The sequence below is a fragment of the Podarcis tiliguerta genome (genome assembly GCF_965153285.1).
Source record: "Podarcis tiliguerta genome assembly, chromosome: 6".
Taxonomy (NCBI): Eukaryota; Metazoa; Chordata; class Lepidosauria; order Squamata; family Lacertidae; genus Podarcis; species Podarcis tiliguerta.
This window is the reverse complement of record NC_139539.1, coordinates 19434723-19450249: the sequence shown is the minus strand read 5'-3', so window position 1 is coordinate 19450249 and position 15527 is coordinate 19434723. Positions and strand designations below refer to the sequence as shown.

General features: G+C 45.4%; 1 protein-coding gene across 3 annotated transcripts in view; it reads right to left on the bottom strand.

Moving 5' to 3' along the window:
* The window catches only part of LOC310680364 (opsin-5-like), a 72345-nt gene that overhangs the window by 26899 nt on the left and 29919 nt on the right, over window positions 1–15527 (bottom strand). For all 3 annotated transcript variants that reach the window (XM_083447010.1, XM_083447008.1, XM_083447009.1), the window contains exon 2: window positions 7436–7523. In XM_083447010.1, coding sequence (XP_083303136.1) covers window positions 7436–7523 — 88 coding nt within the window. The remainder of the gene's footprint in view (window positions 1–7435; window positions 7524–15527) is intronic.

The following is a 15527-nucleotide window of genomic DNA, read 5'->3' as shown; positions in this document are numbered from 1 at the left end:
ATTATAGGGACGCGGGTAGCGCTGTGGGTTAAACCACAGAGCCTAGGACGTGCCAATCAGAGGGTCGGCGGTTCAAATCCCTGTGACGTGGTGAGCTCCCGTTGCTCGGTCCCTGTTCCTGCCAACCTAGCAGTTCGAAAGCATGTCAAACTGCAAGTAGATAAATAGGTACCGCTCCGGCGGGAAGGTAAACGGCGTTTCTGTGCACTGCTCTGGTTCGCCAGAAACGGCTTAGTCATGCTGGCCACATGACCCGGAAGCTGTACACCGGCTCCCTCGGCCAATAAAGAGAGGGGAGAGCCACACCCCAGAGTTGGTCACGACTGGACCTAATGGTCAGGGGTCCCTTTACCTTGTTACCATTGCTGCTGCTACTAGTATTATTGAGGGCAGCTTTTCCCCAACCACTGTGGGAGCAGGGTACTGAACTAGATCGCAGAACCATGGAATTGTAGAGTTGGAAGGTACCCTGAGGATCATCTAGTCCAGCCCCCTTGCAATGTAGGAACATGCAGCTGTCCCATATGGGGATCGAACCTGCAACCTTGGTGTTACCAGTGCCAAATATCATTAGTAAGACCACTAAATGCACCTTTGGTTGGATCCAGCGGCACTTTTTTCACATTGTCTCCCCATTAATGGCAGTGACGCATAGGGGTATTTTGAGCCGGAATAATGCCCCGTGTGGTTTGAATGGCAGAACCCGACCTTCATGCTGGCAAAGCAGGAGACGCCGTTTTCAGCTGAGTTTCATCCTACAAGCTTGAGAGCGGCGATGTCCAATTCCTTCTCCTCCCCCCCCTCCACGTCCACCTCCCCCCCCACACCACAGACCTTCCTGGCAATCTTCCTCACATATAGATCTGCTTTCTACAATAATATATTGTGTGCACAAAATAAACAGGAGAAGGAACATTGTGGAGATTATGCAAAATCCAACGGGGGCTGCAGGGACAAGCTGTTCTTTTGTTTGAACATAGTTGAGACAACAGTGGTAATTAAAATTTAATGCCCTGGATTTTCCTTTTCTATTAAGTCATGCTAATTTCATTTAAAAAGAGTTTTCCTGTGTAACCACCAAAGAGATCCTGATTACTCCAAGGGCAGGCTATGGGCGATTGGAATGACTTCTTGATAGATTAGCTTGCAAATTAAATATTATGATAACAGTAACATGCTGGAGGTGTAGAACGGCCTCGATAGCCAGTTTTCCTGTGCCAAGTCCTCTGTGGCCCTAGATCAGTGGTAGCCAACATGGCGCCCTCCAGATATTTTGGGGCTCCCACCAGCCAGTAACCATCAATGGTCAGGGATGATGAGATTTGGAGTCCAGCAACATCTGGAATGTGGGTGGCGCTGTGGGTTAAACCGCAGAGCCTAGGACTTGCAGTTCAAATCCCCGCGACGGGGTGAGCTCCCGTTGCTCGGTCCCTGCTCCTGCAAACCTAGGAGTTCAAAAACATGTCAAAGTACAAGTAGATAAATAGGTACCACTCGGGCAGGAAGGTAAACGGTGTTTCCATGCGCTGCTCTGGTTTGCCAGAAGCGGCTTAGTCATGCTGGCCACAAGACCCGGAAGCTGTACGCCGGCTCCCTCGGCCAATAAAGCGAGATGAGCACTGCAACCCCAGAGTCGGTCACAATGGGACCTAATGGTCAGGGGTCCCTTTACCTTAACATCTGGAAGGAGCCACATTGGCGACGCCTGCCCCAGCTTGTTACTAAGTGACGCGCATTGGCTTGTGGAGTGTAAATCACATGAAAGAATAGGAAACACATGTCCTTGTTTCCACTCCTCTCCCTGATTTCTAATGCAAAGCTTTTTTCTTTTTCTCCCTTACATGGCGCGTTATTAACCATATCCATTACGCATATTATTTTACAGGCTGTTTTATTAGCAGTGCAGAAAGATTGCCGAGTCAGGTTTTCCTCCGTCCCGTGACCTGACGAATCATCCTGGATGAGCTGACGAAACGGCATGGAGAAAACAATTGTGGTTGTAAAAAGCTGTACAGTCACTGGCGAACACGGGGGTTAAAGGGAAGAAGAGAGTGTGTGCTCTTCTGTGTAAGCTATAGGCAAAACATCTGGGAGTTCTCTCCAGTGTTCTGATGAGGACTAGAGAAACATGGGATCCTTGAAAGTTGCTCAGTGTTCTCTACACCTCACTGCCAGCAGCTATCCAGGGTTTCAGAGACAGGTCCGGAGGGTGGCAACACAAGAACAGGGCCTTTTCTGCAGTGGCTCCCCATTTGTGGAATGCTCTCCCCAGGAAGGTTCACCTGGCGCCTTCATTATATCTCTTTAGGCGCCAGGCAACAATGTTCCTTAACTATTTATTTGTGCTTTTATCTCGTGTTTTTATCTTGCGACCCTGAGGTCTTTTGATGAAAGGTGGTATACAGATCTAATAACTAAAAAACATCAATTTTCCCAGCCTGAACTGGAGAGGCTGGGGATCGAACCTGGGACTTTCTGCATGCAAAACTGATGCTCTACCACTGAGCTATGGGGTGGGCATGTCTCTTGGCCTCCAGTGATGAAACCTAATCAGATGTTCAAGAGGTCACATGGGGCTGCAGGGCTGTGCATCTAGCCCTACTCCCTGCTAACACCTGTTTCCTCGCAGCTCCTCCTCCGCCTCTGCCCGCACAGGTCCTAAAGCACATGAACTTCCAGGGTGGAGACCCATGTTAAGAACATCTGCAAGGTCGCCTTACCTGCCATCTGCCCACTTTTCTGCTTTGATCAGTGGAATTGGTGCTGCTGCAGGTGCCACACAAAACCCTTGCAAGCCACATTTGTAAGAACTCAATCCCTTAGTGTTGCAGCACCTATACTTCGGAACTCCCTGCCTATTGAGGCCAATCAAGCACCTTTACTGTACTCTTTTTGACATCTGCTAAAAACAATCTTTCTTTACTTGGGAGAAAAGCAATGACAAAGCTAGACAGCATCTTAAAAAGCAGAGACATCACCTTGCCAACAAAGGTCCATCTAGTTAAAGCTATGGTTTTCCAGTAGTGATGTATGGAAGTGAGAGCTGGACCATAAAGAAGGCTGAAGAATTGATGCTTTTGAATTATGGTGCTGGAGGAGACTTTTGAGAGTCTCATGGACTGCAAGAAGAACAAACCTATCCATTCTGAAGGAAATCAGCCCTGAGTGCTCACTGGAAGGACAGATACTGAAGCTGAGGCTCCAAGACTTTGGCCACCTCATGAGAAGAGAAGACTCCCTGGAAAACACCCTGATGTTGGGAAACATGGAGGGCACAAGGAGAAGGGGACGACAGAGGATGAGATGGTTGGACAGTGTTCTCGAAGTTACCAGCATGAGTTTGACCAAGCTGTGGGAGGCAGTGGAAGACAGGAGTGCCTGGCGTGCTCTGGTCCATGGGGTCACGAAGAGTCGGACATGACTAAACAACTAAACAACAACAACAAAAACAATCTTGCTTAGACAAGCCTACCCAGGTGCTTAGAAAACTCTGGTAATTGTATCTGTTTTAGCATTTGTATGTTTAAAGTAGGGTTGTGATTTTTTTCTCAGTTTTACTGTCTGTTCTTTTGTAAACTGATTTGAGGGTTTTTTGTTTTGTTTTGTTTTTTGTTTTTTTGTTTTTGTTTTTTGTTTTGCAACCAAACAGCATATAAATTTATTACATAAATAAAGGTGAAACATGTCCAAAGCATTGCCATTCTTAAGCAGCACTGAAACTCATCGAGTGCAAAATCAAATTTCAGCAGTCGAGATTCATTATGTGAATGGACAACTCTGAGCAGGTGGGCCTGTCTTCGCCAACATGCTTGGTGAACAGTTAATGAGATAGCATTTATCTGCCCCCCAACCCCACCCCACAAGGAGCAAATTGGCATCACTATCAAAAATCAATCAATCAATCAGTCAATCAGTCAATCAATCCTGCACCATCAAGCTTCTGTGCCGTGAGAGATTTTGCAGGACAGGGTTGGCTGTTCCACTTTTCCTGTAACACAGACCTTAATATCTGGTCTGGTTCCCTGGAGGAAGCCTGCCTGTTCTTTGATTGACTTCAGAACAAACTTGTCACCAAGAAAGCATGGACTGGCACTGCAAGGATATTGCCAGACCAGCTCAAAACATCAGGATTATTGCTAAGGTTTGGCTTGATGGTCAAGGACAAAGGAATAATTTAGGGCAGTGGTAGTGGTGAGGTGGCCAGAGCAAATGGCAATGGCTTCTCAAGAAACTTCCTGCATGTCTACCTTGCAGCCACAGACTTATTCCAACTTGGCATCGACAGCGTAATGCAAAACTGATGCTGAGTTATTCCTGGCAAATGAGTGCTAGTTATTTAGAGCACTTCTGTGTGACACTTTTGGAAAGTGTTTTGAAAGTGCATTAGATGCAGTTCTGGGATCCTCCGACACAAAGGATCGGAGGGGTTGGTGGAGTGCTGATTTCCACTGGAGCCAACAAGCCCCTGGAGGTCCACAGCACAGAAGGCAATTGGTCCAGTGAGTCACGCCATGACCTCCAGTTGCAGCACTAATATGTGGACCCCGGCCGTGGTTTTGACATACAAACCCACATTTTCTTCTTTTTTAATTAGAAATGCATGGGATTAATGTGCAGAAAGTGGAATTAAGTAATTAGGCTTCTGGAGAACCCTTGCTTTCGTTTTTAAAAGAGGTAGTGGAATAGAATTCCTAGTAGTTACAGATGGGACGCCAGGACTAATATAGCTCTTTACTCCTCCCAGAACAGATTATACATATAGGACTTGCTTTTTTTTTAAGGCATGCACATTAGACAAAATAAATGAAGTTATGCAGATTTATCCAATTTGCATACTTTATGCAGGTTGCAGAATTTAGCTTTGCTAGCTGCAGAATTTGGAGTTGGAGTTTTCTTTTATTTGAAAGATGAGAAATACACATAGCCTTGATCAGAGGGCATGGGAGCCAACTCCTTTGCCCCCCCCCCCGGTAATATATTTGAGGGAGCTGCCCCCCCCCCCCAGTTGATGGGCGTTGCCATTCAAATGTTGTGCATGCACCATGTTATGTGATCAATTATGTGAGGCAGGGTTTACCTGCCCCTCCCCAATATTTTATTCAAGTTGGCACCCCTGTCAACTGAGTGTATACGAGGAAATTTTCTTCCAGTATGTTCTATATGAAGGTATGTTAACATTCATGAACGTTGGTACACTTAAGTATTCTTGTGACTCATGCAGTGAAATGTCTTCCACACCCCATTTTGTAGTCTCCTGGTTTAGGAATAAAAAGTGAGAACGTGAGGGCATGGGACTGATTTGCCTGCATCTCCGAGCTCAGAGCACTTGCCTGATAAGACACCCAGGTTGATCCCTTCATTTTCCAAGTTATTTTTGCCAAGGGACCATCAATCCCCTTTCACTCTGACAGCAGTGATCCCTTTTTCAGTGCATCATTAAGCATCTCCAGGAAGCAGACAGGTCTGACACTGATTAATTTCCCCTGCTGCCTTTGGAAGCCTGAAACAGACAAGTCCCCGGCAAGGCAGATGGCTGGGATCGTGTGTATCGAGTTTCTGTTCTCGTGCCGCGCTGTTAGCCCAGTGCTGAGAGTGGCTGACGTAGAATTACCCCGCTTTTGGAACTGTGACCAGGATCACAGTCTGTGAAAGCTGGGTGAGGGTGTTCACTTACATATCACACACACGCTAAAAAGGAAACGCATCACCAGAAAGAGTGCAAAAGGGGGTGCAGATTTGCATAAAATGTGAATGTTGCCATTTATATGCAAGGATGCAAATTTTGAAATAATTACTATAATTTCAATAGAAATAGAATCCATTTCACCATGGTGGGGGGAACTGCAACCAGGTGTCCTGTGTGTCTGCTCAGTCTGATTTCCAGGTGCAAACAACTTCAAGACCCTGTTCTCCCTTCTTGTGGTTATTTACCCTGTACTGTACATGGTACCTGGCAAAGCATCCTTCTAACAGCGCCCTGTTGTTGTTTCATCATCATCATCATCATCATCATCATGATTTATTATTTTATACCCCACCCATCTGGCTGAGTTTCCCCAACCACTCTGGGCGGTTCCCAACAGAAGATTAAAAACACAATAAAACATCAAACGTTAAACAGGACTGCCTTCAGATGTCTTCTAAATGTCAGATAGTTGTTTATTTCCTTGACATCTGGTGGGAGGGCTTTCCACAGGGCAGGTGCCACTACCAAGAAGGCCCTCTCCCTGGTTCCCTGTAACCTCACTTCTCACAGTGAGGGAACTGCCAAAAGACCCTCAGAGCTGGACCTCGGTGTCTGGGCTGAACAATAGGGGTGGAGATGCTCCTTCAGATATACTGGACCGAGGCCGTTTAGGGATTTAAAGGTCAGCACCAACACTTTGAATTGCGCTTGGATACGTACTTGGAGCCAATGTGTTATAGTGTTATATGGTATTGGTGGTTATATGGTATTGGTGGCCACTCCCAGTCTGGGAAACGGGCCAGATGAGCTGATTTAGTACAGTAGACAATACTACCTTGAAATATAAGGAACACCCAATAGGGCTGCAGTCAAGGAGTAGGAGGTGGGGCTGTATCTCAAGCCCTGGGATAAGAGAGACAGTCAATGGCTGCATAGACCCAATACATTTAAAGCACATCCCCCACCCCCAAGAATCCTAGGAATTGTAGTTTTTTTAAGGGTGCTGGGAATTGTACCTCAGTGAGGGGTGAGCTACGGTTCCCAGAATTTGTTGTGGGTGGTAGAGGAATGTGCTTTAAATGTATGGTGTGTATACAGCCTTAGTCTTTCATTCCTTCCGTTTGGGCCAAACTAGTTGTCCTGAAGGAAATCCTTCCGTTTGGGCCAAACTAGTTGTCCTGAAGGAAATCTGTGAACAGGATCTCTTGTGCGTTTTTAAAAGGGTTAACAGCAGCAGCAGCAGCAGCAGAATTCAGATCTGGAACAGCTGGACCTCTGTAATGTGAGGTGCAACTTATAGCGCTCCTCTGGGTGGCCTCTGTGATCGAGCTGAGAAATAAGGACTCTGGCGGTCGCTTAGAGTATCCTGGCCCCAAGTTGTTCAGTGATTTGTACATTAAGACAAGGGCCTTGGTACAACAGTGGGGTTGATGGGGAGTCAGAGTCCAGCAGCAGGGACACAGCTTCCCCATCCTTGCTTTGTATGAAAAATAATACCTATATCCAGCGCCAGGATTTTAATTCCCAAGAGGTTTCCAGTTTTGGATTCCTGCCTCGGGTAGCATTTCCCTGACACATGAAGCTGTAGTGGAATCTCGTGACTAGAGCCAAACAGCAAAGCACTTCCAAGCAATAAAATAACGCTGGTTCAAGCAAACTCCAAGGTCCCCGCAACATCCCCATGCTAGATCTGCTGGTAGCTTGCAGGTTTTCGCACAAAGCTACATCTCTCCCCATCCCTACTCTTACCAAAGAGAGTGTAGAGGGTTCCAAAAACCAGGTCTTCTCCTTCAGATAAGGTTGACAGGAATGCTGAGGAACTGGAGGCATTTTCCATCTGCAAAAACAAAAAGGGGAGGGGAGAAAGAAAATGTAAGTCAGGATGAATTTGGGTTAGCTGCTGAGCCATTGGTATGTGTCTCCTTCAGAGAACAGGACGGCTGTCGGGAAAGATGGCATGACTTTGGCCATGTGCCTTTTTCTGCGGGCTGCTGCCAAAGCAAAGTCAACTGCTGGAGCTCTGAGCATGTTGCTATGAAAAAAGGAGCTGACAGTTCCTATTGCTGGTGCCGATGCAACTTGGACTGTGCGTTGGGTTGATAATAGGATCGGGCTGGTCCGCCAAGCTCCCGGTAATCCCACTTGATTACAGGCTGGCACATTTAATTACAGATCGTGCTGATTAGCTGCTGAGTAATACTTTCTTCTCCTTCTTAAGTTTTTTATTTAGGTACTTTACAGTAAGAAAAGGCCACTTAGCGGGTCCAGCTGTTACGCTTCCATCAATACTATTTGCCGAGGATGTTGTGAGATTCTGATCTCCCCGGCTTGCGGCTCCTCTAGGGACTGCCAGTTTGAGCCTTAATGCTAATTGCAACGGGCTTTGCCAACTTAATCACAACAGGAGCAGCCAAAGATTACATTTTCCGCCAGGTTCCAGGCAGCCTCTGTGTCAGGTCCAGTTTAAATGACAAATTAAAGCAACCTGGCAAATAAGGACCAGCAGCGTACTAGTCCACATTTTTATTGGCTTGTTTACCATTTTCGCTTGCCTGTACATTGGTTATTTGCAATGCAACAACGGCCTAAAAGGAGAATAAAAACAAAACGAAAATACTAGTTCTGTTTTAAACGTTCAACTGTTTCTTAGTTTTGTCAACTGGAGGCCATTTCCCCCTGGCTACTCTTGCTTTTGACACCTGCGATATGTATCTGTAGGACCTAACTTATGTGATTGCAAGCTGTTTTAAATTGTTTTTAACATTGTGTTTTAATTGTTGTAACTTGCCCTGGGACCAGTACATTTTTTCCAGGGGGTACTCAAGGGTACGCAGTACAGTGGTACCTTGGTTCTTGAACTTAATCCATTCCGGGAGTCCATTCGACTCTCGGAAATGTTCAAAAACCAAGGCACAGCTTCTGATTGGCTGCAGGAGTTTTCTGCACTCAAGCGGAAGCCGCGTCGGACTTTCAGCTTCCGGAAAATGTTTGCAAACCAGAACCCTTACTTCTGAGTTGGAAGTGTTCAGGAGCCGATTTGTTCAGCAACTAAGCTGTTCGGGAAACAAGGCTTGACTGTATACCAGCACATTTTTTGTTGTTGTTAAAAAGTGTTGCGCTTACTGTAACAACTTCATGATGAGTACTGGCGCCTATTTTCCTATAATAATAAAAAAAAGCACTGTCTGGAACCTTAGAGTGGAGGGTGAGTAAATAGTAAAAAGGAGGTGGAGAAGGAAGAGCAGGGACTGATTACATATATAAAAGAACATTTACAGTTTGGAACCTGGGCATGCAAAGTGGGGGTGGAGAATCTGTGGTCCTCCAGATGTTGTCTAACTGCAGCTCCTATACCAGTGGTCTCCAAACTAAGGCCCGCAGGCTGGATAAGGCCCAAGGGACTCGTTTATCCAGCCTGCGGCAACCCCTGCCACCCGCTGCCGCCGCCACCCGCTGCTACCACCCACTCTTACCGGTGCTGCGCTGTGCAGCAGCCCACTTCCGGGTTGGAGGAGCACCAGAAATAGCTTGTGCGTATGTGCAAGCATTATTTGCACATGCGCAAGCGTTATTTCCAGTGCACATCCGGGTCAGAGGAGGCCCGTGCACATGCACACAAGCTATTTCCGGTGTTCCTCCTACCCGGAAGTGCGCCAGAAATAGTGTGTGTGCATGCATACAAGCTCCACTGCCATGCGATTGGCACTGGAGACACTGGCCCAAGGCATGGTAAGTTTGCTAACCCCTGTCCTATACCTTTGGCTATGCTGGCTGGGGCTGATGGGAGTTGGAGCCCAATGACATCTGCATTTCCCATCCCTGATCCAAAGGAGCACCTACTGCCCCATGAACCTGTCCAGATATTAAGGAAATCTTCTGAGGTCTTTCTTCAAGTGTCTTCTGAGGTTCAGTGAGTGACATCTGCTTGGCTACTGAGATCAGCTGGGGAGGCATGACTCCAAGTGGCCTCATTTTTTGAGGCAAGGGACCAGTGGACAAAGAGCAGCTGTAGACCCAGGGAAAGAATGTGAGGCTGCTGCTTCTCTGCCCTATCTGCAAGTTTCCAGAGCATTTGGTTGGCTACTGTTGCAGATGGACTTTTAGTCTGATCCGGCAAAGATCTGCTTTTAAAGCCCAGTTGAACACTCTGGCATTTGTTTCTGAGTTGACTTGCACAGAATTGAGCTGCCCAAATCTCTTAACTGAATGGGGGAGGGAAAGGAGGCCTTTCTGATATAACTTTGGTTTTGACAGAACAGGACAGTTTTTGGCTCTGTAAGGTTTCACATCTGTGACACAGAAGTGTTGCACAAAGTCCAGCGGAGGAAAGGTTTACTGTAAAATGTAATCCAAGGCTCAAGAGAATGCAGATGTGAGGGCTCTCGCTCTCTTTTTGCTTCCTCCAACCTGGAGCAAACAGCTTATCGAAGGGCTTTCCGTTGGTTTGCTTTCATTAAACTGAAAGATGTGAACTAATCTTAGTTGGCTTCCTTAGAACCGGGACAAAAGGAGCTTTACTCAGAAAAAACAACTTAACAAGGTAATCCTTAGGTTCTACCCATGCACATCCTCCAAAGTTACAAAACCATCAACAAATAATAACAATTATGGAAGCTATCCTTAATCGGAAGGATATAACCTAGTGCTGGTCAGCACTCTACATGCAGCGAGTTTGGATAGGGATAATTTTATACTTTCCCTTTTATTATAATACTTTTCTATTCCCCCTGTCTCTAGGGATGGATGAACCTGGAAAGTTCAGTTGCTCACTTTCCCAGTCTTAAGTTAAGTTCTGCACATTTCCACATCAGTTTGGAATTATGTTTTTTATATATATATTTAAAAAATCCCCTAATTTACACAGTTCTGTACTGTTGCATGCTGCCCCAATCTCTGACTGGTGCAAGATTTCAGGGGCTCCAGGCTCTTAGCCAGGGTTTGTGTTTCCTTTTGTAAATGAGGCACAGCGGAGACCATGGTAAATGCTAAATCGTGTGAATGTTGTGTACAGGGTTTTTTACTCAGTCAGAACTCACCAGAACTCAGTTCCGGCACCTCTCAGGTGGGTGCCATTGCCATTATAAGAGAACAAGGGAGGAGTTTATGAAGAAGAAGAAGAAGAAGAAGAAGAAGAAGAAGAAGAAGTAGTAGTTTGGATTTGATATCCTGCTTTATCACTACCCGAAGGAGTCTCAAAGCAGCTAACATTCTCCTTTCCCTTCCTCCCCCACAACAAACACTCTGTGAGGTAAGTGGGGCTGAGAGACTTCAGAGAAGTATGGCTAGCTCAAGGTCACCCAGCAGCTGCATGTGGAGGAGCGGGGAATCGAACCCGGTTCACCAGATTACGAGTCTACCGCTCTTAACCACTACACCACATTGGCTTATGGTGAGTTCTGGCACCTCTTTTCCTAGAAAAATGGTGTCTTCTTTTGCACTTAGTTATAGTAGAATGCTGGAATTGGAAGGGTTGTGCCAAAGTCTTTAGAGAGAGAAAATGTGTATACTGTATTGAGGAAGGATTGGAGCAAACCCTTATCCCTGACATCTAAGTGTAGATGATGCATGTAATGCTGTTGTTGCTGATGATGAGGATAAAACAAATAAACAGGAAACTACCAAGCAGAAAACGTATGTCCTGTTATCGCCAATGGCCGAAACAAATCAACGGAGCAGAATCAAACAGCAGATGTTCCTCTAATTGAGAACACTTAAAGTTATTATTCCAGTACAAAAGAGACCCATCTCTGCAACAGTTCATTCCAATTTCCATTTCCATCCCAAACTCCAAAATCAGAAAAGCATGTAGGAAGATAATCTGCAAGCAACATCCATGCAAGGATTTACACTTGTGCAACAGGACTTTCCCTCTTCTCCTCCACTCGCACGCCTCCCCTACCATCGCCAAATCTGCTCTGGAAGGCTGGGGGAGAGGAGGGGGAGAGGAGAGGAGGAGGAGGAGGAGGAAGGGTAGGGGAAGTACCGTTGTGCAAGCAGGAATGGATAGTTGCCTCCTACCTTGAGTCTTCTATGTATGAGTCTTCTATATGTGAGCCCTTAAGGAAGGCGTCTAATTTTCTATATGCCAGACTGAAAGGTTGTGTGCATGGAGAAGCACTGAATTATAATGTTATTGTGTTGTATTTTGCTGTCTTCTGCTGCTTTTACGGGATGACACCAGCTGCCTTGCGTTCCTTTGTTGCAGAAAGGTGGGGTAAGTTTATTTCAATAAAAGAAAGGAAGAAAACCTACCTGCGCTTGAAGGCCCTGACACAGTTACAGTGAGAATTCCCATTACAATGGAGCAAGTTAATTGTGACTGTGGCATTTCTCTCAAGGGCCCTGTGGCTGATGTGCAGAATATAAGCTGCCTTTGCTTCAACATGACCTTAATTCATTTGCCTTCAACCTGCCCCTATATTCTGCCCAATGCCTTAATGACTCACCAGGCACTTTTGGACTACAACTCCCATCAGCCCCAGGCAGCATGGCCAATAGTGAGAGATGCTGGGAGTTGGAGTCTGGCGCCGAATGAGGCCACTCTCTATGTAAGGATATTGAAGGTGCTTCATTTGGTATCAGTGATCATTAGTCCACTTAGCCTAGCACAACCCACTCTGTTGATTTGATTTAGTGACGTATTTCTATATTCCATGAATAACAACAACAAGGTGGTGTAGCGAAAACAAACAAAACTTAAATAAAATGACAACTCAGAATGAAACAGGAGCCTTTTGGTCAAACAACTGGAAAAGGAATAAACTGGCATTAGTGGATACCAAAAATAAACATTATTTTCCATCTTACTGTAGGTTGTGTTTTGAGAAATAAAAAACTACAGTTTATTATGTTTATGTTTTGAAACAGATCTATATGGGAGCATTTTAAGTGCTTAGGGCCTGTGAAGATCTTAATCCAGCCCTGGAAGGATCCCTGCCGGTAACCAAAAGTATTATCCATGTATTGCAGACTGCAATTCTCATCAATGCAGCCAATGGACAGGGATGATGAGAATTGTAGCCCAGAATAATATGAGACTATCATCGGGTTAGGGAAGGCTGCCTTAGAGAGGTGCTGCCCATCAGTGTAGGCAATACCAAGCTCAATGGACCAACGGTCTGACTCTGGGTAAGGCAATTTTATTCATTCATTCATTCATTCATTCATTCACACTGCATTTCAGTCACTCGCCCTTTCTCCTTCTGCCTCCCTTTTGTCTTCAAGCCTTGCACTTTTGTTTTTGACTGCAAAGCAATTTCTCATTATGGAGTCTGGCAGAGAGGATGGCAAGGAACTCACTCGCTAATGTGTGCGCATAAAAAACAATAAAGTGGAAGTTGGAAAAGTTATGTTCACTTTCTCAGAGTGTGCCTGACAAAAATCATCATGCTTTATTGCCCTAATTAGTTTTCCTGGTATTTCATGCAAAGGTTCCAGGGTGTTTAGAAAGTTAATAGGGGGTAATAGAGTGGAACGTGCCGAGTGTTTTTTCCCCCTTCTTCAAAGTACTCCTTCCTCTGCTGATAACAAGTAAGTGGGGGAAAATATTTTGCTTGCTTTAGAAGAAGCGGAAGTTCACAGAGTGGGGAGGGTGGGTGGGTGACTTCACAGTACATCTTAACGGCTGTTTGCTAGCTTGCAACTGCTATACTTAATGCCCACTTTGCTCCTGTGTGTTTCCTGAACACCTGTGCAGGTGAGTCTCTGGTTTAAAAAGAGTCACCTGTGAGTGCTGTATTAATAACAACAGCCGGCACGGCACATAGGTCAGAGCTGAAAATGTCTCCGTAGTACAGGAGCTCTTTGCAAGCACCTCTGTTTGTTAGCATCACCCTTGGTGTGGGCATCATTAACCTTGCAGAGTACCCAATTTCACTGTGGAGAAGGGGAACTTGCATCAGGTAAAGAACAGCAATGATCTCAGTGATCCAGTGGGGTCATGCCCATAGCTGTCAAGCGTCCCTTATTTGGCGGGATAGTCCCTTATCCCAGCGCCATGTCCCGCTTATTGATGATGTCCCTTAAATAAGCTACTGAAGGTAATGGGGCCCTTTCTATGTCCAGCTGTCCTTTGTCAACAACAAATTGTTGCTGTTTTTTTGTGTTGAATATATCCTATATGGTAATTTATGGACCTAATAGGTATCTAAAGCCATTTGCATGCCACAAAATATGTATTTTATCAAAGTAATTGTTGATCCCTTATTTTGGCTGCTGATCCCTTATTTTCGAGGCTCCTGGTCCCTTATTTTCAAATCTGTAAGGTGACAGCTATGGTCATGCCAGGTGGCCCTTGGAGTCCCTTCCAATTCTACAAGTCTCTGGTTCTATATGAATCCATCATACATGGAGGAAGCACAGGCTCAAAGTCCCTGTTCACCATCGCCCATGAGTCAACCATTCAAATATCACATTGGCCTGCCACTTGCAATCATAGGCTGGAATGATCCCAGTCTTGCAAAGCAGCACAGGGCCCCGGGGTGCTTTGGGAGACTAGGATCAGATCAGATCCCAGCCTCGCAAAGTGGTTCAGGGAGTGTGGCATGAGAAGGATGCCATGTACCCTTCAATCCCAGCCCCTCAAAACTGAGGCATCTGTTCCCTGTTTGTGGCTAAGATTAATAAAGCTGTCCTTCCAGGTTTTCGGTAGCTTTCCATTTGTCAGAATATTATTCATTAGGTCTTTCATGGGAAGAAATAGTGATTGTTCTAACTTTTTATAGTAATTAGCTGGGAGACCATCTGGGCCCGGTGTCTTTCCTAGTTTTGATCTTTGTATAGCTTGTTGCACCTCCATAGCTGTTAATGGCGAGTTCAAAATTTCAATTTTTCCCTTAGGTATTATTGGTAGTTTATTTTTGCCCAAATAATTTTTCTAGATTCTCTGGACCTTCTTTATATAGATTTCCGGAAAAAAACTAGTCAAGTTTTTACTAATTTCCTTCGGTTCTTGAATCCATTTGTCTTCAATTTTAATTTTATTGATAATTCTATCTTCCTTTTTCTTCTTTAGTTGCCAGACAAGGCATCCTTTTCATGCCACCCTCCCTGAGCTGCTTTGTGAGGCTGGAGTCTGATCTGATCCCAGCCTCAGAAAGCACCGCAAGACTGGTTCACGAACCCCCAACAATGCACCCAGGATGATCGCCTCAGAAGCAGCCCACCACACTATGCCCTGCGACTGAGCTATTAAGGCATTCAGTTTCTGAAACCAAAGAGCAGAAAGCTAAGATTTCTGAAAAACCTGAGCAGGGCAGCTGAAAGTTTATGCCCCAAAACCACGCTATGAAGGTGATCTGTTACTGATTTCCTCACTTATTAAAAAGAGCCTTAAATGCAGCCGCTGCAGGGCTGCCAATTTGTTTACAGCAGAGACAGAGGGGGGAAAATGGGTGTCCAACTTTCCCCCATGCCTTTTCACATTCAAAGCTGATCCCTCCTCAAGCGCTGATATTTGCCCTGCAGAGATTAATGGACCTAAGTTAGTCATGCTCATAAATTTTCATGGGCCTGCTTTGAATAGGACTACTTTGGATGCAACCCTTTGACTGTAAAAGTGGCCCATAAGAGAAAGGGTTGAACCACACACACACACACACACACACACACACACGGCTACTCCAATTAATTCAACAATCCCCGGAGGCTGCATTTCTTTCTTTTTTTTTAAAGTCAAGACAAAAGATCAATCATGGATCTCCCCTGTCTCGGCCTTAAGCTGAAAGTGTGGTAATGTCTCAGAATTCATTCTGACATCACTGAAGTTAAGAGGGGTTTAGCTTGTTAGAAGGCTAGGCGAACATTCATTCTTCATTTCTTTGCAGAAAAACGGAAAACCTGT